This window comes from Pelophylax lessonae (genome assembly GCF_965119305.1).
Source record: "Pelophylax lessonae genome assembly, chromosome: 1".
Taxonomy (NCBI): Eukaryota; Metazoa; Chordata; class Amphibia; order Anura; family Ranidae; genus Pelophylax; species Pelophylax lessonae.
In genome coordinates, this window is record NC_138768.1 from 522,108,860 (window position 1) to 522,136,333 (window position 27,474).

The following is a 27,474-nucleotide window of genomic DNA, read 5'->3' on the forward strand; positions in this document are numbered from 1 at the left end:
ACATGTATATGCATGTACCATTACTATAGAAAACATGCAATACCAAACTAAGAAAACTATGGAAACGCTTGCCTAATTAAGTACCCAACTACGCAGTGTCTGCTTTTCAGGATAAAGGGATAACTATAAAATTTCTGAAGGTAAAAAAACCTCATCAGCCCAGCCAGTGCTTCAATCCTGCCTTTTTCCAATTACTAAAGTCTCATAAAAAGTCTCATATATGCTATACTTTAAGGCAATTTTAAAAGTAATGGCCATACACACGATCAGAAAATCGTACCATAAAACACGCTTTCAAAGCGATCATACGATAATCTGATCGCTAGTACACAGCTTCCGAGAGCCGATCACAGCAATTCATGCAAAATTATCTGACGGGACAAGCACGAACATTTTTCCTCATACGATACCAGATCGTATGATTTTTGTTTAATCAGCACAGTTGTCATTTGAAAATACACTACAACACATGACATCACTTCCGAATTTTTATTCTGTTGTACGAGAACTTTGGTAACTTTAGTAAACTCTTCATTTTTGAAATGTGACTAGCATGCAAAAAAAAACCAGAATCATTCGTCTGATAATCTCATTGTGTGTACCAAGTATAAATCTTGGTCTATTAAATCAGCAGCTTAAAAAACACATCTGCCTCAAACATTTCCTGTACTTCCTGTTAAAGGGTGGCAACGTTCTGTCCCTAAATGTCATTCAGCTAGGGATTACAGCTAATTTAAACACAATCTATATGCCCTGATGCTACAGCTATTTTGTAGCACTATGAATTTAAGTAATGCTACCAACACGGCAAAGTGGCTCAATAACATCTGGCGACGTAGACCTACGTCGCCAGACATTCCCCTCTCTCGGCGGCGCGTGCACGGCGCCGGATGCTCGCTCCTGCTGTATTCAGTCACAGCGGGAGTCGGGCCAGGGGAGGAGCGGCGGTGATCACCGCCGCTCTTCCCCGATCGTCGGGGAATCGAGTGTGGAGATCCGCCTGCTTGTGTAAACAAAGCGGGTGGATCTCCTGAAGTGACAGGCAGGGTCAGATTGCAGGGTTCAGCATAGCTGAACCTGCGATCTGTCCCCGTGTCACTCAGTCCCCTCCCCCCACACACTAGGCATACATTAACCCCTTGATCACCAATAAAAATTAACCCCTTCCCTGCCAGTGTAATTTTTACAGTAACAGTGCATATTTATAGCACTGATTAATGTAGTAATGTCACTGGTACCCCCAAAAGTGTCAAAAATGTCAGTCAAGGGTCCGATCTGTCCACCGCAATGTCGCAGTCCCGCAAAAATCGCAGATCGGCGCCATTACTTGTTAAAATCCTTCCCTTAGTTAGTAAACGCAATAACTTTTGCGCAAACCAATCAAAATATGCTTATTGCGATTTTTTTTTACCAAAAATATGTAGCAGAAAACAAATTGGCCTAAAATGATAAAAATTTTTGATTTTTACATTCTTTTGGGGGGGAATTTGTGAAAAATGTGAAAAAACAGAATTTTTGTAAAATCTTACCGTAAAATTCCTTTCTATATAATTACATTTTTAGCTAAACACATTTTAGAAACTATTTTTTAACTCAAACTCCACTCTAGAAAGCAAATTAATAAATTAGCTATTGTCTATTGACTAATGCTACTGACTTCAAACAGTCTTCCTTTATAATAAATACTGAATATCTCAGCGTGGTTGCATTACTTTAACCACTTTACCACCGGAGGATTTTGCTGTCTTACGTCTGGGCCACTTTTTGCGATTCTGCACTGTGCGAATTTAACTGACAATTGCGCGGTCATGCAACACCGCACCCAAACTAAATTTACATCCTTTTTTTCCCACAAACAGAGCTTTCTTTTGGTGGTATTTGATCACCTGTGCGATTTTAACTTTTTGCGCTATAAATAAAAAAAGCGACAATTTTGAAAAAAAATAACAATATTTCTCTTACGTCCTCCGACAGTCGCCGCCCCTTCATAATCTTCACCAATGGGTAATTGACCTTTGCTCCGTAGGAGTAGCTAGGCAACAAGATTTGTTAATATCAAAGCTTTTAGCATATCACACCCCTAGGGGGGGGTCCCCTCAGTCAATACCTCCCTGCTTCCAGCATTCTCAACTCAGTTTGGTAGCATAGCAGTAGAGTACATAAACAAACCCCAAAAGAGGGGCGGGGGCGGCGAATGTCGGAGGACTCAGAGAAAGGAATTTTACGGTAAGATTTTACAAAATACCGTTTTCTCTTACGTCCTCCGACAGTCGCCGCCCCTTCATAATCTTCACCAATGGGACGTCCCAGAGCAGTGTAGACATGAGGGGTGGGAAAAAAACGCAGCCGCGCATAAAGCAACGCAGTACCCACATCAGAGAAAGGAACCTTACCAAAGTAAGAGAACCAACCTGGCAACAGGAAAACGTGCTCAACAGGAGCAACAACCCAGGAAGAACAAGTAACCCAGGGGTAAAAACACCCCAACAGCCAAGGGCCCAAACAAGGGACCCTAAGGCACTGCCGCACTAAGAACTTTACGGCCAAAGGAAGCATCTGCCGATGCCTGAACATCCACTTTGTAAAATTTGGAGAAGGTGTGAACGGACGACCAAGTCGCCGCCTTACACACCTGGGCCACAGAAGCCTGATGACGATAGGCCCAAGACGTACTCAGAGATCTGGTAGAGTGCGCCTTCACAGGGAAAGGAGGAACCTTCCCCCTCAAAGCATAGGCTTGCACAATTGTCTGTCTGACCCTTTTGGCGATGGTAGCAGCCGACGCCGCCATGCCCTTCCGAGGTCCCTCTGGAAGGACGAATAGGGAATCCGACTTGCGAAAGGACTTAGTCGATGACAGGTAAACCCTGATCGCCCGAACAACATCCAAGGCATGCAAAGCCACCTCCTTCGGATGCTTAGGCTTCGCGCAAAGCGAAGGCAAGACAATGTCCTCATTCAGGTGAAATTCCGAGATCCTCTTCGGAAGAAAGGAAGGGTTAGGTCACAAGACCACCTTATCCAAGTGAATCACCAAGTAGGGAGAGCTGCAGGACAAAGCCGCCAGCTCCGACACCCTACGAGCCGAAGTTATAGCCACCAAAAAGACAACCTTTTTGGACAACAGAGACAACGAGATCTCCCTGATCTTTTCAAAAGGAGCATGTTGCAACACGGACAGAACAAGGTTCAAGTCCCATTGAGGCAAAGGCTCCCTCCTAGGAGGGGCCAAGTGTCGCACCCCCTGAACAAAAGTGCGAATCAACGAATTAGACGCCACTGGGCGCTGAAAAAGAACGGCCAGCGCAGAAATCTGACCCTTAATCGTGGCCAGTGCCAAACGCGTGTCCACTCCAGTTTGGAGGAAAGCCAACACTCTCAACACCGAGTATGAGCGCGGAGAAAACCCCCTGGACTCACACCAAGCGAAGTACGCTTTCCAAGTACGGTAGTATATCTTACCGGAAGAAGCTTTTCTAGCCTTAATCAAAGTAGGGACGACCTCAGGGGAAAGACCCCTATCCCTCAGGACCTGGCTCTCAACAGCCATGCCGTCAAAGCCAGCGACTGTAAAGCAGGATGGACTATCGGTCCCTGCGACAGAAGGTCTTCCCGAAGCGGCAGACGCCACGGAGCGTCGACTGCCAGATTTACGAGGTCTGCGTACCAAGACCGGCGAGGCCAGTCCGGTGCCACCAGAATCACCGTATGCGGTTCCGAGGTTAACCTGCGAAGGAACCTGGACAACAGTTGAATCGGAGGGAAGGCATACATCAGGCGATACTGATGCCAGGGCGCCACCAACGCGTCCGGGGCGTCCGCCCGCGGATCGCGCGTCCTTGCCACGAACCTTTCCACCTTGTTGTTCAGACGAGACGCGAACAGATCCACAACAGGAAGACCCCACTTCGCGCACAACTTCTGGAAGACATCCAGATGAAGGGACCACTCCCCCTGGTCCAGGGTCTGGCGACTCAGATAGTCCGCCTGCCAGTTCTCCAAACCCCGCAATGTGCACAGCCGTTATCGCTGGGACGTGCGTCTCGGCCCACGACAGAATGTCGTTTACTTCCCGAGCCGCACGGGCACTCCTGGTGCCCCCTTGATGGTTGATGTAGGCCACCGCTGTGGCATTGTTCGTCTGAACCCGAACCGGACGGCCCTGAAGCCGTTCCGACCAATGCAGAAGGCAAAGTTTTATCGCTCGCAAACACCACCCCAGCCCGACAGGCAGCCATCCGTGGTGATCACCGTCCACGACAAAGGACGAAAGGACTTGCCCCCCGACACCGCCGGGGACTGGAGCCACCACAAAAGACCCCTTCGGGTGTGGCGGCTCAACGAAATCCGCAGATCCAGAGATTGCGGACGCCCGTCCCACTTGGCCAGGATCTCCGCCTGAAGACCCCGCGTGTGAAACTGGGCGAAGGGAATCGCCTCGAAAGCCGAGACCATCAATCCCAGACACCTCATACATGTCCGGAGGGACGAGCACTGAGTGTCCCTGAGGGACCTGACCTCGTCCTGAAGTGTCCGGAGCTTGTCTTCCGGCAGGAAGACCTTCGCTTGAACAGAGTCCAGGATCATCCCCAGGTAGGGAAGACGAACCGACGGACACAACGTTGATTTTGGAAAATTTATCGTCCAACCGAACTCCTGCAGAGTCTGCATCGTGGTGGACAGGTCGTTCACCAGGCCCTGACTGGTCGCAGACCGAAGCAAGATATCGTCCAGATACCCCAAGACAGAGATGCCCTGGGCTCTCAATAAAGCCAGGACCGGCGCAAGCACCTTGGTGAAAACCCGCGGAGCCGAAGCGAGACCGAAGGGTAACGCCACGAATTGGTAATGATCCTCCGCAATGGCGAATCAAAAAGGTACCTCTGGTGACCCTCGAAAATGGGGAGGTGAAGGTACGCATCCTTCAAGTCGATGGAGGCCATAAATTCCCCCGGAACCAGGGCAGCCACCACCGAGCGCAGGGATTCCATGCGGAACTTGCGAACCCGCACAAAGCGGTTCAGAGCTTTTAAGTCCAGAATCGGACGTACCTTGCCCTCCTTTCTGGGCACAGTGAACAGATTGGAGTAGAACCCCCGAAATCTGTCCCGATGAGGCACCGGAACCACCACTCCCTGGGCCCGCAGGTCCCGCACCGCCAGGTGCAGATCCTGCAAACGCTCCGGAGACAGCTGAAGATTTGAGGGGAAAAATCTGCTCGCCGGCCGAGAGAGATACTCGATCTTGTATCCAGATCAAACGATTTCCTGAACCTACCTGTCCCGAATGCGGGCCAGCCAGGGTTGAAGAAAACCGAGCAAACGTCCCCCCACCCCAGAACCGGGTGAGGGCGCCCCTTCAGGCCGAATTGTCATGGGCAGCGGACCCGGACTGGCCGGACTTCTGCTTACCTGCCCACGGCTTCTTCTGGGAGCCTTGGCCCTTGAAGGACTTGCCCTTGTATTGCGACCGAAAGGCACGAAAGGACCCCTGAGAGGGCCTAAACGAGGTATTCTTCTTACCGCGAACCGACTTATTCTTGTGAGTGTGGGGTAAGAGAGTGCTCTTACCCCCGGAAATTCCCTTTATCAGAGTATCCAAAGACTCGCCAAAAAGGCGAGATCCCGCGTAGGGAAGATTAGCTAGAGTCTTGCGAGAGGATTGGTCAACCGACCAACATTTCAGCCATATCAGGCGACGGTTCAACACCGCTACACTGGAGAGGCGTGCAGCCAAAGGGACCAAATCCAATGTCCGCATCGCACAAATACATGACACCCTGATGAATTTGATCTACCATAGCCAATGTTGTCGGCGGGGCAGAGTCAGCCACCAGGGTGCGCCTGAGCACCTGCGTCCAATCCGCAATAGCTTGGGCTGCCATAATGGAAGCAAAAATAGGCTTCAGCATAGAACCAGCAACCGTATAAGCATGACGGGCCAGAGACTCCAATCTCCTGTCCGTAGGGTCGCGGAACACCGGGGTATCCTCAGCAGGAATCGCAGTAGATTTATTCAAAACTGCCACCGCGTGATCCACCTGAGGCGGCACACACCAACGCTCATCAGTGGTGGGTGTAAATGGATAACGCAGCTTGAACTTACTTGGCACAGTAAAGGGCTTCTTTAAATTGCGCCATTGCTCATCAACAGCGCGCTGAAATTCCGCAGGGCAGGGAAAAGCCTGCGCTGTTTTGCGTTTCCTTTGCGTCCCATAAGAGGACATCAAAGCAGGAGGACTTGGTTCATCCTGCAGACGCAGTGTTTCCTTGATAGAAGTAATCAACTCATCCATGAGTGCAAGCTCTTCAGGCGAGCCAGGGGGAGAAGTATCAACTCCTTCTACCTCAGCCTCCCCCTCAGACCCCACAAGGTCCAGAGATGAACGAGACCCTGAGAAGGGCACTCCAGCCATAGCAGCCCCATCGCCCTCTGAATCAGAGGAAATAGACAACCTGGGCCGTTTTGCGGATCAATCATCCATTAGCATCTGCACCTGAGAAGCCAAGTTCGCTACAACAGCAGCCAGATCAGCCCCCTCGGGGGATGCAGCAGCCCCTTGGCCCCCCACCAGGGTGGGAGGAAACTTGCAATCCTGAGAATCCATGCCCCAGTATCAACTGAAATAAAGGACTGCCCCTTTAAGACCGCGGCGAGCGCAGCCCGCCGCACACTACTGGATGTACCGACCCCCGCAGGGATAAGGAGCACTGAGCAAGGAAATACAGGAAAAGGAAAGTAAAAACCTGGAGAGACCACACAGCTGCTGCCACCGATCGCTGTTCCAGTGAAAAAGGAAGTGATGCAATGACTGACCGCCCTATATAGCCTATGAAGGCTTCACAAACATGGCCGCTCGGCTGAGGGAATTTTTGCAATAAGAAAATGGCGCCGACATGTGCTTGTATGAGCGATCGCCGCCAAAATGGCGGCGTTTGGCGCCAAAACACCGCGCTGTACCACACAGGGCCGGTCACCACAGTTTGCCGAAAAAAATGGCGGGCCGCATCAGCGGTCACCGCACAGCATGTCTGAGCCCAGTCTGCCCCATACCTCTCACACAGCAGAGCGGGAGAGTCCCCCCCCCGCAGCCCACAGAAAGGCAGCTATCACAGGAATCTGACAGGGAGCTCAGCACTTACACAGACATGCGGGTCACACAGTCACAGACTGACACCCAAACAGACAGGTCCCCACATAGAAAAACACTTACCATTCCGGATGGCGTGGGGAGCCTTCTCTAGCGACCAAACCACTGTACTGAGGACAGGGAGTGTCGCAGCCAGGACGCAGTGGACTGCGGTGCGAAACCGCACATGGCGTCCGGTGAGGTAGCCACCTCACAGGCAGCATTCCTGCAGCGAACAGGGATGGGTCGTTCAATATGCCAGGGAAACCTGAGCTGAACGCTCGATGGCAGGCTGGGGAAACCCCTGGCTCTCAGCCCTGGGATCCAGGGTGGCCAGTCCGAGACCCAGCTCCGCATGATCATCTTCATCCGAAGAAAACTAAACTAATGCTGAGAAAAAAACAGCTAAGTAAAAGAAAGAGAAAAATACTTGAAATAAAATCAAAAAGAGGATAGAAGGCTGAGACTGAAATCCCCAGCACAGGAACAGCCAGCTACTCCTAAGCTAGGCAATTGAAAACTGAGTTGAGAATGCTGGAAGCATGGAGGTATTGACTGAGGGGACCGCACCCTAGGGGTGTGATATGCTAAAAGCTTTGATATTAACAAATCTTGTTGCCTAGCTACTCCTACGGAGCAAAGGTCAATTACCCATTGGTGAAGATTATGAAGGGGTGGCGACTGTCGGAGGACGTAAGAGAAATATTGTTATTTTTTTCAAAATTGTCGCTTTTTTTATTTATAGCGCAAAAAGTTAAAATCGCACAGGTGATCAAATACCACCAAAAGAAAGCTCTGTTTGTGGGAAAAAAAGGATGTAAATTTAGTTTGGGTGCGGTGTTGCATGACCGCGCAATTGTCAGTTAAATTCGCACAGTGCAGAATCGCAAAAAGTGGCCCAGACGTAAGACAGCAAAATCCTCCGGTGGTAAAGTGGTTAAAGTAATGCAACCACGCTGAGATATTCAGTATTTATTATAAAGGAAGACTGTTTGAAGTCAGTAGCATTAGTCAATAGACAATAGCTAATTTATTAATTTGCTTTCTAGAGTGGAGTTTGAGTTAAAAATAGTTTCTAAAATGTGTTTAGCTAAAAATGTAATTATATAACTAAATACTGAAAATGGCTGTACACAATCACATCAGTTTAAACACAGTTTGGCTGAAGTATGTCAACCATAAAAAGGGCATTATGAAAAAACATACCTGTTAACTACTGCAATGTTCTGTCTGCGTATCTGGTGCATTGAACCATGGAGACATTCTAGAGTGGTTCCTTCAACTATACTGCATTTCCACCTCTGGTCACAGATGAAAGTCGTGATACAAATGGAAGACAGACACTTCCTGCGGGATTTTGTCCGCACTTATGCCATGTCAGGTTTTTTACCCTTCATTGCCTCTAATGGCTTAGTGAAATTTTTTCCCCCCACTGAGAAACAGTTTTAAGTGATACTGAGAAGGTTTACAGTACATATCACTGAGACATAGCAGAAGACATCTACTGATGGTGTCTGGTGGTACATATACCCCTGTAGGGCACTTCTGTTTGCTAAATTCAATTTATTATGACAGGTTAGACTTTAAAGCAGACCTTGCACTGCAGACCTTGTACTAAAAAGGCAAAAGTTCACTTCTATTTTGCCACCCCATTTTTTAAGTCACAGCTTTAAAATTAAAAAAAATAAAAATAAATAAAAACAAACAGTCTGAAAGAAAGTTAAAAAATCCACTCATCTAAAGGATCCTTCTGGTAAGATCCTTGAAGACACTCCTGCACTGTGCTGGAGCATTTTTTTATAAGATGCGAGAAACTCCTCCTTCCCAGCATCCTACCCGAAAGGTTGTGTCATTCACTCCAAAGCTGGGGATAAGGCAAGTAGATTTTCTAACTTTTTTACCCACATGGGTTTTTTTTTTTTTTAATGCTTTAATGCGGCAAATGGGAAGCCACTATGCCTTTTAGTGCAAGGACCACTTTGAATATCAAGTGGTGTTGAGGAAATATTTTTCTTTGCGATTTTACTATGGCAATGCATGCTAAAGAAAAAAAAAGTTTACCAAAGAAGGGGAATAAACAAATTTAAAGTGGTTTTTAAGAGTGCAACGTGTCTGAAAACACTAAGAAAACATGTACTAGCTTCCATCTTTGTCAGCTGCATTCTCGGTTTGCTGAAAGAACCTTAACAAGACTAAAATAAGTCATTTTGTGTACAGCACAGACCTATTTCTCTAAAGACCTATTGTTTAACATGACATTAGCATAGGAAGCACCTGCATATCTACAAAGGCTGCATAACTTAGGTCAAGCAGGCTTTAAAAAAGTCACCCATAAGCCTTATTTTTCCCATGGGCTCTTCTTAGCGTGCTAATCCATGTTAAATTATATAACCACAGAAAAAAACAGTAAACCAAAGTTTCAGTACACATTTCCGGTTTTAGCACAGGAAATATTATTTAAACATAAAATATATATTTCATTCATATTTTTCCATTTCAAAAAAATATATATATATAGATCTTACCTGGTTGGTTGGGGTCTTGTGCACGCACACCTTCCACATCTGGGCTTCTCTAGAGACTGCCCTTTCTAAAAGAAAGGACAGTCTCTGGCTCTCCAGGGGTCCAGAGTACTTCATGGTACCCCTTGGATACGCCTGCCACCCAACCAGATACAGCTACCTGAAATACAAAAATATGGATTTTTAAAAAGAATATATTCAAAACACATAGCCTTTAGCTTGCCCACACAAAATATTATTAGGGTAGATCTACAACAAGGTTACCACTAAAATGCAATTGCTGGTGTCAGAATACGACAGCAAGCAGGGGAGATTCCTCCAGCCACATTAATGTTTTAAACCTTAACTTAAGTTAACTTAACTTTAAACCATGCATTAAAAAACCTGGAAGGAGGTAACTATTTAAACCAAACACTGTTTTTGTTAGTTCCATTCAAAATTGAGGCCCCATGCACACAGAGCGTTAGAAAAAAAACGTGCGTCAAAGTTAGTTCTGACGCAGCTGTAAAAACGTGCTTTCAGTAGCTTTTTCCATTAGCGTTATTGCACATTTTGCCACGTTGCTTTTAGCAGCGTTTTTTTTCTGCCTCCATTCAAAATCAATGGTTCCCTATGGGAGCCTATTGATTTGAATGGAAGTCGCACCGCAAGTCGGATTAGGATGATGCGAATTGTGGCGCGACTTGCGCTGTGAGAATCTTGAGGGGGAACTCAAAGCCAAAATGGGAAAAAAACGGCGTGGGGGTCCCCCCCAGGTTCCAAACCAGGCCCTTCGGGTCTGGTATGGAATTTGAGGGTAGCCCCACGCCGAAAAAACGGCGTGGGGTCCCCCCCAAAATCCATACCAGACCCTTATCCGAGCATGCAGCCCGGCAGGCCAGGAAAGGGGAGGCGACGAGCGAGCGGCCCCACCCCCCCTGGACCACACCAGGCATCATGCCCTCAACATGGGGGGGTGTTGGTGCTTTGGGGCAGGGGGGGCTCTGCACCGCCCACCTCAAAGTACCTTGCCCCCATGTTGATGAGGACAAGGGCCTCATCCCCACAACCCTGGCCGGTGGTTGTGGGGGTCTGCAGGCAGGGGGCTCATCGGAATCTAGAAACCCCCTTTAACAAGGGGGGCCCCCCAGATCCCGGACCCCCTCCCTATGTGAATAGGTATGGGGTACACTGTACCCCTACCCATTAACCCCATAAAAGGCAGTGTATGTGAATAACGACAGGAGACGTTTTGGAAAGTTTATTTAAAATCTTCATCCGGTCTTCTCCACTCTGCTCTTCTCCACTCTGCTCTTCTGCTCTTTTGCTCTTCTCTTCTTCATCCTCCGGTCCTCCTCCGACGATGTCTGCGGTGATTATGCCGGTCTCTGGTCTCTGCAGCTTGTTATATAGCCATTAGGGGCGTGGCCGCTCGGTGACGTCACCGGGAGGCCCGCCCCCTTATGTCACATACGACGTCATCTGTGGCATAAGGGGGCGGGGTCTACCGGTGACGTCATCTATAGGCCACGCCCCTAATGGCTATATAACAAGCTGCAGAGACCGGCATAATCACCGGAGACATCGGAGGAGGACCGGAGGAAGAAGAAGAGAAGAGCCAAGAGCAGAAGAGCATAAAAAACAAAAAAAAGAGCAGAAGAGCGGACAGCAAAAGAGCAGAAGAGCGGACAGCAAAAGAGCAGAGAGAAGATCAGAAGAGCAGAGTGGAGAAGACCGGAGTGGAGAAGACCGGATGAAGATTTTAAATAAACTTTCCAAAACGTCTCCTGTCGTAATTCACATATTTTATGGGGTGAATGGGTAGGGGTACAGTGTACCCCTACCCATTCACATAGGGAGGGGGTCCAGGATCTGGGGGGCCCCCCTTGTTAAAGGGGGCTTCCAGATTCCGATGAGCCCCCTGCCCGCAGACCCCCACAACCACCGGCCAGGGTTGTGGGGATGAGGCCCTTGTCCTCATCAACATGGGGGCAAGGTACTTTGAGGTGGGCGGTGCAGAGCCCCCCCTGCCCCAAAGCACCAACACCCCCCCATGTTGAGGGCATGATGCCTGGTGTGGTCCAGGGGGGGTGGGGCCGCTCGCTCGTCGCCTCCCCTTTCCTGGCCTGCCGGGCTGCATGCTCGGATAAGGGTCTGGTATGGATTTTGGGGGGGACCCCCACGCCGTTTTTTTCCATTTTGGCGTGGAGTTCCCCCTCAAGATTCTCACAGCGCAAGTCGGATCCGACTTGCGGTGCGACTTATATTCAAATCAATAGGTTCCATTGATTTTGAATGGAAAAAAAAAAAACGTATAACGTGGCTTAACGCACGTTAAGCAACGTTATAGCAACGTTATTCAGCCTTTAGCAGCGCCAGACGTTTTTACAGCTGTAACGCTGGTCCTCAGAATGCGCGGGTCGTGGGTTCTTGTTGCAGCTTAAAAACGCCTAGGCCACTTACAGCTCAAAAACGTCTGAGGCCATAGAACAACATGGAGGTGCGTTTTTAGGCTGCAAAAAGAAAACGCCTGACGCTACTTACAGCGGCGTTAAAAACGCCCCGTGTGCATGGGGCCTGAATGTAAACCAGAAAAAAACGAATAGCTAACACAAATGACAGGTCCTAGCTCCAGATAGTAACATCCTTTAAACCATGCAATGAGCTTTCGGAGCAATCAGCCCTGCAAAATTATCTTCTTACAACATCAGATTATCAACATTCTCTGCTCTTCTCTATGACTTTTGCTGTAAAATTCCTTTAAAAACACACCATATTTCACAATAGCCAATACACCTTCCATCCACACCGGTTTTTAGAACATTTTTCAAGCTGCACTGTGTTCCTAACTCAAAAAGCAGGCTCCCTATGGCTCCAAAGCCCAGCCAATGGATGAGAGCGATGATCAGTGTTCTGACAGGTGGGCCCCCTCCCTATCAGAACACAACAGCTCAGTGGTGGGGGGGGGGTAGCTGTACTAACGCCGGATCATTAGTACAGCAGCTCCGGCAGAAGCAGACAATTTTTTTTTTTTTTTTTAACCCAGGAATATTGTGTACCAGGCTTTATAGGCTGCATGGTTCTGTTCAGTATTTGACATCAGATTCCCGCCTCCTGCTTCCTTGAAGCTAAAAAAAGGCCATCTAAACTGTGTACCTTGGAAGGTTGTAGAGGAGAGAAGACTGCAGACAAACAGGTAGAGCTTTGTGTAAGAGAATTTCATTCACGTTATTTTATTATTTTTAACTAAAGTTAAAATTTCAGACTTCCCAGCCTTATCTTTATCTACTGTAGCTCTTGTGTCTGAAAGCAATCTGCTACCATTCAGCTTGACCATACACTAGTAGCATAGCATTGCGTTTGGAACATTAGTTTGATTTTCTAATGGTGGTTAGTGGGGTCAAATCGACTATTGTTTTCCACCATAGGCATGAGAAAATTCAAGGGAGAAGGATGGAAAGTTTCCATCGAACAAATGGAATTGTAACGGTGAATGTGGTTTACATATTAAAAATTGTTTAATATGTCTGGGATTCCATTCAATAGTAGGTCTGTTCAAGATTTTAAGAGCTTTCAAAACAAATAAGTTGACTCATTGATAGTAAGGTTGAATAATTCTGAATTTCAGTACAAACTAATTCTACTGCTTTATTACCTTCACTCTTGGCCTATATACTACAAGCTGCCTGCCATACAAGCATGATGAAATAGTTTATATCACATGAATCTCTGCAATAAAAAAATATTGTTTAATATTTTACAGGAATTTGGCAAAGCTTAAGAGATAATCACTTAAAAAAAAAGGAATCATCACCAAATGTTTAGATTACTATATGGTCTTTGGCTCATAGCAACTGAGCTAATGGTCACCAAGGCAAATTATATATATATATATATACACACACACACACACACACACATATACATACATACACATATACAGTCAGGTCCATAAATATTGGGACTTTGAACGCATAGACATCACCAGACACTGGGTTTCATCCCTGGTGATGCTCTGCCAGGCCTCTACTGCAACTGTCTTCAGTTCCTGCTTGTTCTTGGGGCATTTTCCCTTCAGTTTTGTCTTCAGCAAGTGAAATGCATGCTCAATCGGATTCAGATCAGGCGATTGACTTGGCCATTGCATAACATTCCACTCCTTTCCCTTAAAAAAACTCTTTGGTTGCTTTTGCAGTATGCTTCGGGTCATTGTCCATCTGCACTGTGAAGCGCCGTCCAATGAGTTCTGAAGCATTTGGCTGAATATGAGCAGATACTATTGCCCAAAACACTTCAGAATTCATCCTGCTGCTTTTGTCAGCAGTCATATCATCAATAAATACAAGAGAACCAGTTCCATTGGCAGCCATACATGCCCACGCCATGACACTACCACCACCATGCTTCACTGATGAGGTGGTATGCTTTGGATCATGAGCAGTTCCTTTCCTTCTCCATACTCTTCTCTTCCCATCACTCTGGCACAAGTTGATCTTGGTCTCATCTGTCCATAGGATGTTGTTCCAGAACTGTGAAGGCTTTTTTAGATGTTTGGCAAACTCTAATCTGGCCTTCCTGTTTTTGAGGCTCACCAATGTGAAGGGTGTTTTCTTCACCAGGGAAAGAATTCTTCGGTCATCCACCACAGTTGTTTTCCGTGGTCTTCCAGGTCTTTTGGTGTTGCTGAGCTCACCGGTGCGTTCTTTCATTTTAAGGATGTTCCAAACAGTTGATTTGGCCACACCTAATGTTTTTGCTATCTCCCTGATGGGTTTGTTTTGTTTTTTTCAGCCTAATGATGGCTTGCTTCACTGATAGTGACAGCTCTTTGGATCTCATATTGAGAGTTGACAGCAACATATTCCAAATGCAAATAGCACACTTGAAATGAACTCTGGACCTTTTATCTGCTCCTTGTAAATGGGATAATGAGGGAATAGCACACACCTGGCCATTGAACAGCTGAGCAGCCCTTAAAAAGTGGGAGGCACATATACAAACTGTTGTAATTCCTACACCTTTCACCTGATTTGGATGTAAATACCCTCAAATTAAAGCTGAAAGTCTGTAGTTAAAGCACATCTTGTTTATTTAATTTCAAATCCATTGAGGTGGTGTATAGAGCCAAAAGATTAGAATCGTGTCAATTGTGCTATATATATATATATATATATATATACACATACATACACACACACAATATTAACCACTTAAGCCCTGGAGGATCTGGCTGCTCAAAGACCAGGCCCTATTTTGCGATTCGGCACTGCGTGATGTTAACGGACAATTGCGCGGTCGTGTGACGTTGTACCTAAATGAAATTGACGTCTTTTTTTCTCACAAACAGAGCTTTCTTTTGGTGGTATTTGATCACCTGTGCGATTTTTATTTTTTGCGCTATAAACAAAAAAAGAGCGACAATTTTGAAAAAATAACAATATTTTTCACATTTTTTTTTATATAAAAATTCTCAAAAAAAAAAAAAATCTAAAATCAAAATTTTTAACATTTTAGGCCAATTTGTTTTCTGCTACATATTTTTGTTAAAAAATAAAATCACAATAAGCGTATTTTGATTGGTTTGTGCAAAAGTTATTGCGTTTACTAACTACAGGAAAGATTTATGTAATTTTTTTTTTTTTTAGCTAGTAATGGCGGTGATCTGCGATTTTTTTTGCGGGACTGCAACATTGCAGCTGACAGATCGGACTCCTGACTGATATTTTTTACACTTTTGGGGGGACCAATGACATTACTACAGTAATCAGTGCTATAAATATGCACTGTTACTGTAAAAATTAAACTGGCAGGGAAGGGGTTAACTTTACTGGTGATCAAGGGGTTAAGTATGTCCCTAGAGGCGTGATTCTAACTGTGGGGGGGCGTGGCTTGTGATGTTATCAGAGAGACATACAATCCTACATAGCAGGATCACATAGCCTCTGTGATTACTTTAGTGAGAATGACAGACGGCTGTGTTTACATCAGCCGTCTGTCTTTCTCCCTCTCCTGCGGGAGATCGCGAGTGGCCGGCGGACATCGGAGCTGCCGGTCACACGCGCTGGCTCCTCAGGGAACGAGCGGCGCGCGCTCGCCCCCTACAGGCTTGTGGGTGAGTGATGTAGTACTACGTCACTTTGCCTGTAAGCGGCTGAGTGCCGCAGTAAATAGTCGTTAAGTGGTTAAACTGCTACAACAGTAGCAAATATGAAAACGAATGCCTGGAGGTTTAGCTTGGAACTAGACACAAAATCATTGTAATTGGCTAAATCAGGACTGCCTCCTCAGATTCAGGCTTCGGAAACCGGTACCTGCAGAAGTGTAAACAAAGATAGAATGGCGCCAAGCAGCCATATAGTATAGTAAAGGCAGTTACAGTGATTACATTTCTAAGATTTTTTTTTTCTACTTTATTTTTTAAACTAAAACTTTATACTTTAAAAAAAAATGGTAAGTTGGTAAAATAAAATGATTTTCCAGCAACAGTAACCACTTGCCAACCGCCTCACTTAGGAGCACAGGGCCAAAGCGGCTCTCCTGTGCTGGATCACGTACTAGATACGCGATCCAGCACGTTTGGGTAGGGGCCGCGCCGGCTGTACTGGTATTAATCACAGCATAAGCCAATCAGTGGGTTCTGGCCAATGATTGACTGTGGGCAACCACTGATCAGCAAAGAGGATGACAGGACAGAGCTCTGTGAATGTAAACAATACAGTAGGTCTATCCCGTCAGCGGGGATGTGCTGTTTTGTGTTTCCCTGCAAAGCAGGGAATAAAAACTAACACATCCCGTAGTAAAAGCACCAAGCACTGTTAGGCACACATTTAACCCTGTGATCGCCCCAGATGTTAACCCCTTCCCAACCAAATTAGTACAGGGACAGTGTATATTTTTAGCACTGATCACTGTATTACACTGTATCACTGGTTCCCACAAAGGGTCAGTTAGTGCCAGACTGCCTGCCATACTACTGTGTCAATGTCCCGCTATACGTAGCTGATCACCACCATTACTAATATAAAAAAAAAATTCCAGTATACTTCCCATAGTTTGTAGATGCTTTAATGTTCACGCAAAACAATCTATATACACCTATTGGGATTTTATTCACTTTTTTCAAAAAATGCGTAGAATATATATTGGCCTAAATTTATGAAGGAACAGGATTTTTATTTTTTTACCAGATATGTATTATAGCAGAAACTCAAAAATATATATTTTGTTTTCGATTATAGTGCAAAAAAAAAACCAAAAAAACAGCAGTGATCAAAGAAAGCTCTATTTGTGGGAAGAAAAGTTATATAAATTTAATAGGGTACAGTGTTGCATGACTGCGCAATTGTCAGTTCTTCCAGAGGTCAAGTCAAGTGGTTAAAAGGATCTTCTTTTTTTTTTTTTTTTATTTTTTTTTTTAAGTCAGAAGCTACAAATACTGTAGCTGCTGAGTTTTAGAAATCAGGTACTTACAGGGTCCATTCACACTAGCGCGACTTGTCAGGTGACTTGGTCGCCTGACAAGTCGCGGTAGGTCGCTCGCCATTGAATAGTACAGGACCCGTTCTAATAGGAGCGACACAAGTCGCTCCGACTTAGAAAAAGGGTCCTGTACTACTTTGGGGCGACCTGGAGGCGACTTGCATTGACTTCAATTATATGAAGTCCGTGCAAGTCGCGCCGAGGTCGCGGTGCACGATGTGCACCGCAACTTCAAAGGTCGCCCCACAAAATCCTGTCGCGTCAGTGTGAATGGGCTGACAAGTGCCTGGAGTCTAGCACTGATTTCTCACAGACGGTTCTTATTACCACTACAGGTTGCTGGCACCATTTCCTTTTTTCCATTTTGAATAGCACCCAAAAGGCACCAAGGTAACAGACTAAATGTGTTTCATTACACACACAAAAAAAAAAAAAAAAAGTGTACGATTTGCGGCACGGTAAAAGGTGCATTGGCAACCAATGCATTTTGGCTGCCTTAACACAACGTACGTTAACATGCAATAATACAGGATAACACACTACAAAGAAGTAAATTGGTCACTACTGTTGGAGCATGGATGGTTTTGGAATATAGTCCTGGTGTTTTCACCAGGACAGGATCACTTGTGTGACACCAACCTAGGGGGCAGACAATGCATACCAGGAGATCTCTTTGCTGGATTCATACCTCAAGGCAGAGCAGTTAACAGCAGGGGTTCGGTGCGTCCCTGTTTACCATTTCATGTACGATTCCGGTCCTGAAACGGACCAGAAGACGCAAAGGGCTCCTGTGCAATTCACTCCGCAGCCGTCCCAGAGCGGTGTGAACCGGCTCCTTTGAGGGCTAGACACAGGCTCCTGACATGTAAATTGGATGCAGGGAACCCACATCCAATTCCCAATAGTGTGACCCCAAGAAACAAAGGGGGTGTCGATAGAATAAAAGGTAAAAGGGTTACCTACAGCCTAATATTTGAAGAGGAGAATGAGGCGTATATGGACTTTTAATGGTACCGTAACAAATAAGAAGCATCTCCATATTTAAAACACAAATACAAAATGTTCAACTGCAAATATTCAGTACTTCTACACTTGTAATTAACTTGTATCGCGGGACATTTGCCGCTTCTTCAGGAGCCAACTTTGGAGGATACGATTCAGTTGCCCATCATATACAAACACGATAACGGAACCCTGCATTCTGACCCTCCCATTGAGGAATGGAATTCCCACATTTGCTTGGGAAAGCGTTTTCCCTGTGCTCCTGGGGTGGGGCTCTGCGTAGAATAAGGTATTAGATGCTCTGTATGAGGATATAATAGGCTCCTGAAGAATCGGCAAATGTCTCGCGAAACCAATCATTCCAGATGGTATTGTTAATACTAATAGCCGCGATACTTTTGGGGGGGGGGGGTGACTCCATCTGTGATGTATTATTTGTAGAGCACAAGTGTAAAAGTACTGAATAATCGCAGTTGAACATTTAGTATTTATGTTTTAACCGCTTCCCGACAACCCACCGCCTTTTTACTGAGGCAGGGTGGCTCTCCTGTGCAAACCGACGTAGACCTACGTCGGTCGCATGCGGGATTCTAGGGGGTGGGCGTGCTCCCGCCCCCACTTGGCAGCGGGGAAGTCGATGCACAGGTCCGATTCCCGCCTGACACCCGCGATCGTTCCCCGCTGAGAGAGAAGGATGAGCAGCTGTTGTAAACACAGCTGACCGTTCTTCTCTCTGGAACGATCCAAGAGCCCATGTGATCCTTCTATATAGGATTACATGTCTCTATGGTCATTTCAGGAGCCACACCCCCCCCCACACACTTAGAATCACTCCCCTAAGCTCACATTTAACCCCTTGATCACCCACAGGGTTAACCCATTCCCTGCCAATGGCATTATTACAGTAACAGTGCATATTTTTAGGACTGATTACTGTAGCAATGTCACTGGTACCCCCAAAAGTGTCAGTTAGGGGTCCGATCTGTCCACCGCAATGTCACAGTCCCGCAAAACAATCGCAAATCGCCGCCGTTACTAGAAAAAAAACAACAATAAAAAATTACATAAATCTTTCCCGTGGTTAATAGACACAATAACTTTTGCGCAAACCAATCAATACGCTTATTGCGATTTTTTTACCAAAAATATGTAGCAGAAAACAAATTGGGCTAAAATGTTAAAAAATTTAGATTTTTCAATTTTTTTTGAGAATGTTATATAGCAGAATATGAAAAATATTGGGTTTTTTTTTTCCCAAAATTGTTGCTCTTATTTTCTTTATAGCGCAAAAAGTAAAAATCGCACAGGTGATCAAATACCACCAAAAGAAAGCTCTACTTGTGGGAAAAAAAGGATGTAAATTTTATTTAGGTATAGCATCGTACAACCGCGCAATTGTCCGTTAAATTAACGCAGTGCCGAATCGCAAAATAGGGCCTGGTCAGGAAGGGTGAAAATCCTTCCGGTCTTAAAGTGGTTACATATGGAGATGCTTCTCCTTTATTTTTTTATATATTTCTGGATAATAAAATGATGTTTGAGGAAACCCTTTTTTTCTTACCGAACTTGTTAAGGTACCATTAAAGTCCATATATGCCTCATTCATTCTCCTCCTCTTCAAATAGTGTGAACTCAGCCTAAAGCAGACATGAGGTATAGATGGTAGCTGAGACTTGTGACCTCACGGTGATTTCACTAAAGTATGCTGCTTGGGAAATGTAGGCCTCGTTTATAAAGGGACAATATAAACAGCCAGTCGATTCATGTTTTTACCTTAACCAAATACGTAAATACGTAAACTGGAGTAATTTGTGGGGGGAAAAAAAAAAAAAAAAAAATCAGAAATCATTTGCATACTTGTTCTAGGTCAGTCAGTACTCAATGTACTGAGACTCGAGGTCAACAAGGGCAGCTTTTAAGACAAGTTTCCTGCAATGCAAAGAGAATGTAAAGACTGTAGCAACCCAGAGCATTAGGATGAGGCTGGCTATTCTACAGCACTGCTTTTGCACTGATATATTGAATCTGCAGACATGTTGCATTGATTCAACAATATCTTGCCAATACATTAGCTCTTCCATGTACTGTCAATACAGTGTGCTGGGAATCCACAACTACTACCCTGTTTTAATATAAGGCTCCGTTCACATCTAGGCTTTGCTACTTTTTCAGGCTTTTTGTACATGCGTTTTGAGTTGACAAGTGATCAAAGAAAAGCAGAAAAACGACTGTAATCTGGCAAAAAAGAAGCTCATGTACTTTTTTTGAGTGACGGGCATTTTGCTTAAAGCGACGGAAAGCTCAGATGTGAACAGGGGCCACTGAAATGAATAGGATTTGTCTTGTTGGGCCTTTTTAGAGCTGAGGCTTAGAGCAGAAAATTGCCTAAATGTGAACAGAACCTAAAGACTACAGTAGATCCATTTTGTTATGTAAACATGAAAATAGAAAACACAGAGAGGGCTCCTGCATCTGGGGCCAAAAACGCAGCATTTTTAGGCCTCTTGCACACGATACTCCCGTTTGCGCATCTCGCAGCTTGAAAAAGCTCAGTACAGCTAAAATACAGTCCATTCATTGTAATGTGCCTGTGCACACAGGCGCGTAAACAAGCGCTGTGCATTCTTCAGTAAGAACAAAATAGAAAAATCTGCATTTTTGGTCAGTAATTTAAGCCTCAATGCACGCAAATACGCACGAATACGCGCAAATACATAAAAAAAAAAAAATTCTGGAAAAAGTTGTTGCTCAAACAGGAGTATTGTGTGCAAGAGGCCAAAAGGAGATGCTCAAACAGGAGTATCGTGTGTAAGAGGCCTTAGACTGCTTTCACACTTATGCGTTTTTTACCATGCTAAAGATGCAACAGAAAAAGCAATCCCTTTAAATCATGGTTGCTCAACCTGTGGCCATCCAACTGTTGCAGGACTACAAATCCAATCAAGCCTCTGACTTTGGGAGTCGTGCTTGTAACGGTCAGTAGTTCTGCAACAGCTGGGAGGGCCACAGGTTGAGCACCCATGCTTTAAATTCTATAGGACTCTTCATACCACTGCACTGCAGGTGTGGTGCGTTCTGAAAAGCCCTGCATGCTGCATCATTGGTGCGCAGGTCTCCACTGAAATGGTGTGTTTTTTGAGTCACATGTCCAAGCTTCACAGATGCATGCTGGGTAAAAGCACCCAGAAAACAAACTGGAAATGCAGAAGCGTTTTTACCATGTTTTCACAACTGAGCAGTGTAAAATCAGCCTAAGGCATTCAGATGCGTAAAGGTAGTTAAAATAGTGCCGTGTTCAGAACAGAGAAAATGTTTTATATACACTGTATTGTCAAAAGTATTAGGACACCTGATGACAAAATTTTTCGTATGGTGTATGGCCAGCATAAAACTGGGAAGCCATTAAAGTTAATGTGCATGTAAAGGCAGGCATCCCAATACTTTTGGGAAATAATTATACATATATACATACACACTATACATACATAAAATATGCATTAGGCCCCTTGCACATGGGGTGTCTAACTCCTGTGTGTGCAATCCTGGCATTTTAGTGCACCCGAGAGGCACAGGTGCAGTATCCAGCCCCACTGCCAGTTGTCTGTTAAAGTTTATGGCAGGCTGAAATATGCTGCAGCTGAATGGGCCCAACACTGTACCTAGTGGTAGCCTGTGGCATACCTCCCCAAATGCATAGGGCCCTTAATGCGAGTACCATCTGGTACAACGTTCAGCGCGCCCCGCCGCTGAAACCTGGCCTGCACGCCCCGCCGCTGAAACCTGGCCTGCACGCCCCGCCACTGAAACCTGGCCTGCATGCCCCGCCGCTGGACGCCGCGCCGCTGAAACCTGGCCTGCACGCCCCGCCGCTGAAACCTGGCCTGCACGCCCCGCCGCTGAAACCTGGCCTGCACGCCCCGCCGCTGAAACCTGGCCTGCATGCCCCGCCGCTGAAACCTGGCCTGCACGCCCCGCAGCTGAAACCTGGCCTGCACGCCCCGCAGCTGAAACCTGGCCTGCACGCCCCGCAGCTGAAACCTGGCCTGCACGCCCCGCCGCTGAAACCTGGCCTACACGACCCGCCGCTGAAACCTGGCCTACACGACCCGCCGCTGAAACCTGGCCTACACGCCCCGCCACTGCCTCCTGGCCTGCACGCCCCGCCGCTGAAACCTGGCCTGCACGCCACGCCGCTGAAACCTGACCTGCACGCCACGCCGCTGAAACTTGGCCTGCACGCCCCGCTGCTGCCTCCTGGCCTGCAAGCCCCGCCGCTGCCTCCTGGCCTGGACACTGCACCGCTGCCTCTTGGGCACGGAGGCTACGCCGCTGCCTCTTGGGCACACTAAAACCACAGGATTTCAGGTACAGGAGCTAGACTTCCCGTGTACAAGCGGCCTTGCAGGTCAGTATTCTGCACCTATATGAATCAATATGCATGCAATTCCCCCCTCCCACACACTTCTAATTTTAGAGCTAGAAAAAGCATTCTTGAAATTTGTATGCATATGCACATATATGAATGTTTACACCTCTACATGGTTGTAAACACAAGCATCGGCCGTACTCGCATTGTTTACTATCTCCCAGCAAGATCCAGAGTAAATACAATACAATGGTACTGCATGCAAGGAAGGAGTCTACATTGAAAAGAAAACAGAGATAGATGGTGAGCTTTCACAATGCACAAAGATTACCTTCTATAAATCATGGAATAAAAAAGAAAAACACACAAGTGACTACATGATAGGATACGGAGAACAATGCCAAACAAAAGGACTTGCACAAGTACTGTATGTGACTGCATTGACTGTACACAGGATGATGTCACTGCTTGGAAACTGCATGCACAACACAATCAAGACGGGGTATTAGCCCCAAGAGCTTGCAATCTAAAGATATTTACAATGCAACAAAACAGGTGTCTCAAAAAAAAAAAATAAATCATTGCAAATGAATCCTAAACAAGGGACCTATGACACAGCATTGGAGCAGCTGTGCTGCATGGCAACCAATCAGCTTCTAGCTTTCATTTTCAAAGCTTAACAGAAGAAGCTGAAGGTAGAAGCGGATTGGTCAGTCCAGTTTTAGTGATGTAATGTCCATGAATGTAAGGGCAGGTAGGTTGCCACAGTGGCAAGGACGCAATGCATAGTGTATAGTGTGCAGAAGAAATGACAGTTTATTAGTACAGTACACAGTCCATGAAGACATTACCCTCCCCCCATCCATCCCAATCCCGCCCCCCCCCCTAGGTGGAGGTCATCTGACAGCTCACCTCCCCCGCAAAGCTGTAGCTTTCACTGCTCCATTTGGAGATCATCCGGTCCATTAAAAAATAATACAAATCAAATGAAAAAATAAAGAGGGATATGTCTTATAAAACGGCACCCCCATGTATTTAGATGAGGGCTTCTCCTCCGTGCTTGTGGAAGCTGGAGGGGCGCATGGTTGGAGCCTCTCCCGGTCAACTGCCCGTCTCCTTCTTGTGCTGGGGGAGGGGGGGAAGGTGAATTGATGGGGTGACAACAGAGGAATGAGGGGGGGGGGGAAGACAGAGAGAAAGAGGAAGGGAGGACTACTTTACTTCCTAAGGGGGTGGGGAGGAAAAGAAGGGCCGGTAGGAGGAGGAAGGATATGTGCGAGGTGATAGGGCTGACAAGGCGGGGGTGTGCGCGCACGATGAATAGGGGAGGGGGAGGAGTACACAGTACACAGACTCACAGAGGATGTAACAGTCCTCTCACTCATACATTACCTCAGGTGTGCCTTCTCCTCATTACATATTCCCATTCTCACACACTACCTCAGGGGTGCCTTCTACTCATTACACATTCCCATTCTCACACACTACCTCAGGGGTGCCTTCTCCTCATTACACATTCCCATTCTCACACACTACCCCAGGGGTGCCTTCTCCTCATTACACATTCCCATTCTTACACACTACCTCAGGGGTGCCTTCTCCTCAATACACATTCCCATTCTCACACACTACCTCAGGGGTGCCTTCTCCTCATTACACATTCCCATTCATACGCACTACCTCAGGGGTGCCTTCTCCTCATTACACATTCCCATTCATACGCACTACCTCAGGGGTGCCTTCTCCTCATTACACATTCCCATTCATACACACTACCTCAGGGGTGCTTTCTCATCATTACACATTCTCACACACTACCTCAGGGGTGCCTTCTCCTCAATACACATTCCCATTCATACGCACTACCTCAGGGGTGCCTTCTCCTAATTACACATTCCCATTCTCACACACTACCTCAGTGGTGCCTTCTCCTCAATACACATTCCCATTCATACGCACTACCTCAGGGGTGCCTTCTCCTCAATACACATTCCCATTCATACGCACTACCTCAGGGGTGCCTTCTCCTCATTACACATTCCCATTCATACACACTACCTCAGGTGTGCCTTCTCCTCAATACACATTCCCATTCATACACTCTACCTCAGGGGTGCCTTCTCCTCATTACACATTCCCATTCTTACACACTACCTCAAGGGTGCCTTCTCCTCATTACACATTCCCATTCTTACACACTACATCAGGGGTGCCTTCTCCTCATTACACATTCCCATTCTTACACACTACCTCAGGGGTGCCTTCTCGTCATTACACATTCCCATTCATACACACTACATCAGGGGTGCCTTCTCCTCAATACACATTCCAGTTCTTACACACTACCTCAGGTGTGCCTTCTCCTCAATACACATTCCCATTCATACACACTACCTCAGGGGTGCCTTCTCCTCAATACACATTCCCATTCATACACACTACCTCAGGGTTGCCTTCTCCTCATTACACATTCCCATTCATACACACTACCTCAGGTGTGCCTTCTCCTCAATACACATTCCCATTCATACACTCTACCTCAGGGGTGCCTTCTCAATACACATTCCCATTCATACACACTACCTTAGGGGTGCCTTCTCCTCATTACACATTCCCATTCTTACACACTACCTCAGGGGTGCCTTCTCCTCATTACACATTCCCATTCTTACACACTACCTCAGGGGTGCCTTCTCGTCATTACACATTCCCATTCATACACACTACATCAGGGGGGCCTTCTCCTCAATACACATTCCAGTTCTTACACACTACCTCAGGGGTGCCTTCTCCTCAATACACATTCCCATTCATACACACTACCTCAGGGGGGCCTTCTCGTCATTACACATTCCCATTTTTACACACTACCTCAGGGGTGCCTTCTCCTCATTACACATTCCCATTCATACACACTACATCAGGGGTGCCTTCTCATCATTACACATTCCCATTCTTACACATTACCTCAGGGGGGCCTTCTCCTCATTGCACATTCCCATTCTCACACACTACTTCAGGGGTGCATTTTCATCATTACACATTCCCATTCTCACACCTCAGGGGTGCTTTCTCCCCATTACACATTCCCACAGATTACCTCAGGGGTACCTTCTCGTCATTACACATTCCCATTCTTACACACTACCTCAGGGGTGCCTTCTCCTCATTACACATTCCCATTCTTACACACTACCTCGGGGGTGCCTTCTCGTCATTACACATTCCCATTCATACACACTACCTTAGGGATGCCTTCTCCTCATTACACATTCCCATTCTTACACACTACCTCAGGGGTGCCTTCTCCTCATTACACATTCCCATTCTTACACACTACATCAGGGGTGCCTTCTCGTCATTACACATTCCCATTCTTACACACTACCTCAGGGGTGCCTTCAAGTCAATACACATTCCCATTCTTACACACTACCTCAGGGGTGCCTTCTCCTCATTACACATTCCCATTCTTACACACTACCTCAGGGGTGCCTTCTCCTCATTACACATTCCCATTCTTACACACTTACCTCAGGGATGCCTTCTCCTCATTACACATTCCTATTCTTACACACTACCTCAGGGGTGCCTTCTCCTCATTACACATTCCCATTCTTACACACTACTTCAGGGATGCCTTCTCCTCATTACACATTCCCATTCTTACACACTACCTCAGGGGTTCCTTCAGCTCATTACACATTCCCATTCTTACACACTACCTCAGGGGTGCCTTCTCCTCATTACACATTCCCATTCTTACACACTACCTCAGGGGTGCCTTCTCCTTATTACACATTCCCATTCTTACACACTACCTCAGGGGTGCCTTCTCCTCATTACACATTCCTATTCTTACACACTACCTCAGGGGTGCCTTCTCCTCATTACACATTCCCATTCTTACACACTACTTCAGGGATGCCTTCTCCTCATTACACATTCCCATTCTTACACACTACCTCAGGGGTTCCTTCAGCTCATTACACATTCCCATTCTTACACACTACCTCAGGGGTGCCTTCTCCTCATTACACATTCCCATTGTTACACACTACCTTAGGGATGCCTTCTCCTCATTACACATTCCCATTCGTACACACTTACCTCAGGGGTGCCTTCTCATCATTACACATTTCCATTGTTACACACTACCTCAGGGGTGCCTTCTCCTCCTTACACATTCCCATTCGTACACACTACCTTAGGGATGCCTTCTCCTCATTACACATTCCCATTCTTACACACTTACCTCAGGGGTGCCTTCTCATTACACATTCCTATTCTTACACACTACCTCAGGGATGCCTTCTCCTCATTACACATTCCCATTGTTGCACACTACCTTAGGGATGCCTTCTCTTCATTACACATTCCCATTCGTACACACTTACCTCAGGGGTGCCTTCTCATCATTACACATTTCCATTGTTACACACTACCTCAGGGGTGCCTTCTCCTTCTTACACATTCCCATTCTTACACACTACCTTAGGGATGCCTTCTCCTCATTACATATTCCCATTCTTGCACACTTACCTCAGGGGTGCCTTCTCATTACACATTCCTATTCTTACACACTACCTCAGGGGTGCCTTCTCCTCATTACACATTCCCATTCTTACACACTACCTCAGGGATGCCTTCTCCTCATTACATATTCCCATTCTCACACACTACCTCAGGGGTGCCTTCTACTCATTACACATTCCCATTCTCACACACTACCTCAGGGGTGCCTTCTCCTCATTACACATTCCCATTCTCACACACTACCCCAGGGGTGCCTTCTCCTCATTACACATTCCCATTCTTACACACTACCTCAGGGGTGCCTTCTCCTCAATACACATTCCCATTCTCACACACTACCTCAGGGGTGCCTTCTCCTCATTACACATTCCCATTCATACGCACTACCTCAGGGGTGCCTTCTCCTCATTACACATTCCCATTCATACGCACTACCTCAGGGGTGCCTTCTCCTCATTACA

At 46.3% G+C, this 27,474-nt stretch overlaps 1 protein-coding gene across 2 annotated transcripts in view; it reads right to left on the bottom strand.

Annotated features, from left to right (window-relative positions):
- The window catches only part of CCNI (cyclin I), an 86,856-nt gene extending 63,144 nt beyond the window's left edge, over positions 1 to 23,712 (bottom strand). For both annotated transcript variants that reach the window (XM_082261664.1, XM_082261663.1), the window contains exons 1-2: positions 23,390 to 23,712; positions 9,655 to 9,811 (exon numbers count right to left, since the gene is read on the bottom strand). In XM_082261664.1, the coding sequence (XP_082117790.1) occupies positions 9,655 to 9,768 (114 nt within the window). In that variant the 5' untranslated portion in view covers positions 9,769 to 9,811; positions 23,390 to 23,712. The remainder of the gene's footprint in view (positions 1 to 9,654; positions 9,812 to 23,389) is intronic.
- Positions 23,713 to 27,474: the final 3,762 nt, after the last annotated feature.